Here is a 1,678-nt window from a genome sequence, read left to right on the forward strand (position 1 = left end):
GAGAATCCTGGAACAGGACTGGGAGACAGACCTCCTCCCCTCACTCTCCACTCACCACCTTGCCTCAGAGAACTCACTCTGTTCTCCCTGAGGGCAGCAGAAATGCTGAGAGTTACTGACATCTGAATATAGCAAGAGAGGGGGAAGAGGAGCTGTAAAATCTCTAGAAGATTTAAACAGATTTTACCATTCCTGCTCTCTGGCAGTGGGGGTGCACATGCTCACAGGGCCGTCTGTATTAACAAGGTTTCCAAGTGGAACACGAGGACAGGTCCCTGTCCTCCTCCCACATCTGCACAGCAGAGCTGAATAATAAAAACCCTGTGTGTAGCTGCCCTGAACCTGATGTCCCACTCAGCCAGCACCAGCCAGGGATCCCCCCTTGGAGCTGAATGAAAATCTGCTGGAAATTCAAAAGGGTGTCAGAGGGTTATACAAGAAGGGTCTATGGGAAAAGGCTTTGTTTTTGCTGGAAAAGGTTCCTCCTAACCTGTCACTGACTTTTCTCCATGAACAGCTCCCCAAGGCCAGTCCCAGCAAATGTCCAACAGCAGCTCCATCAGGCACTTCCTCCTGCTGGCATTGGCAGACACGCGGCAGCTGCAGCTCCTGCACTTCTGCCTCTTGCTGGGCATCTCCCTGGCTGCCCTCCTGGCCAACGGCCTCATCATCAGCGCCGTAGCCTGCGGCCACCACCTGCACACGCCCATGTTCTTCTTCCTGCTCAACCTGGCCCTCGCTGACCTGGGCTCCATCTGCACCACTGTCCCCAAAGCCATGCACAATTCCCTCTGGGACACCAGCACCATCTCCTACACCGGATGTGCTGCCCAACTCTTTCTGATTTTCTTCTTCCTTGGATCAGAGTTTTATCTGCTGACGATCATGTGCTACGACCGCTACGTGTCCATCTGCAAACCCCTGCACTATGGGACCCTCCTGGGCAGCAGAGCTTGTGCCCACATGGCAGCAGCTGCCTGGGCCAGTGCCTTTCTCACTGCTTTCATGCACACGGCCAATACATTTTCCCTGCCCCTGTGCCATGGCAATGCCCTGGGCCAGTTCTTCTGTGAAGTGCCCCAGATGCTCAAGCTCTCCTGTGCCAAATCCTATCTCAGGGAACTGGGGCTTCTTGCTGTTAGTGTGTGTTTATCTTCTGGATGTTTTGTGTTCATTGTTTTCTCCTATGTGCAGATCTTCAGGGCTGTGCTGAGGATCCCCTCTGAGCAGGGACGGCACAAAGCCTTTTCCACCTGCCTCCCTCACCTGGCTGTGGTCTCCCTGTTCATCAGCACTGCCACATTTTCCTACCTGAAGCCTCCCTCCATGTCCTCCCCATCCCTGGATCTGGCCCTGTCAGTTCTGTACTCAGTGGTGCCTCCAGCCCTGAACCCCCTCATCTACAGCCTGAGGAACCAGGAGCTCAAGGCTGCAGTGTGGAGACTGATCACTGGATGCTTTCAGAAACATTAAACTGCTGGCCAATTTCTGCAAATCGCTTGTCATAAAATTCATCTTTGATACTTCTTGTAGTTTTCATTTTGGAATTTCTTTTTCTTTTTTTTACTTTTTTCATGTTATCTACAAATAAATGTCATTGTTTGTGCCATTTCTCTTTTTGTTTCTCTCCACCTTCCCTGTGCCCACAGACTGTGTCAATGTGGGGCTGCACTCTTGG

General features: G+C 51.9%; 1 protein-coding gene across 1 annotated transcript; it reads left to right on the plus strand.

Annotated features, from left to right (window-relative positions):
* The first annotated feature begins 540 nt into the window (after window positions 1-540).
* On the plus strand, window positions 541-1,473 carry LOC143692542 (olfactory receptor 14C36-like). The gene has a single exon (XM_077172788.1). The coding sequence runs from the start codon at window positions 541-543 to the stop codon at window positions 1,471-1,473; it is 933 nt and encodes a 310-aa protein (XP_077028903.1).
* The last annotated feature ends 205 nt before the right edge of the window (window positions 1,474-1,678 follow it).

This window comes from Agelaius phoeniceus (genome assembly GCF_051311805.1).
Source record: "Agelaius phoeniceus isolate bAgePho1 chromosome W unlocalized genomic scaffold, bAgePho1.hap1 SUPER_W_unloc_1, whole genome shotgun sequence".
Classification (NCBI taxonomy): Eukaryota; Metazoa; Chordata; class Aves; order Passeriformes; family Icteridae; genus Agelaius; species Agelaius phoeniceus.

What these genes read in the sequence shown, in the direction of transcription:
- LOC143692542 (XM_077172788.1), top strand. Translation starts at nt 541, where the DNA reads ATGTCCAACAGCAGCTCCATCAGGCACTTCCTCCTGCTGGCATTGGCA.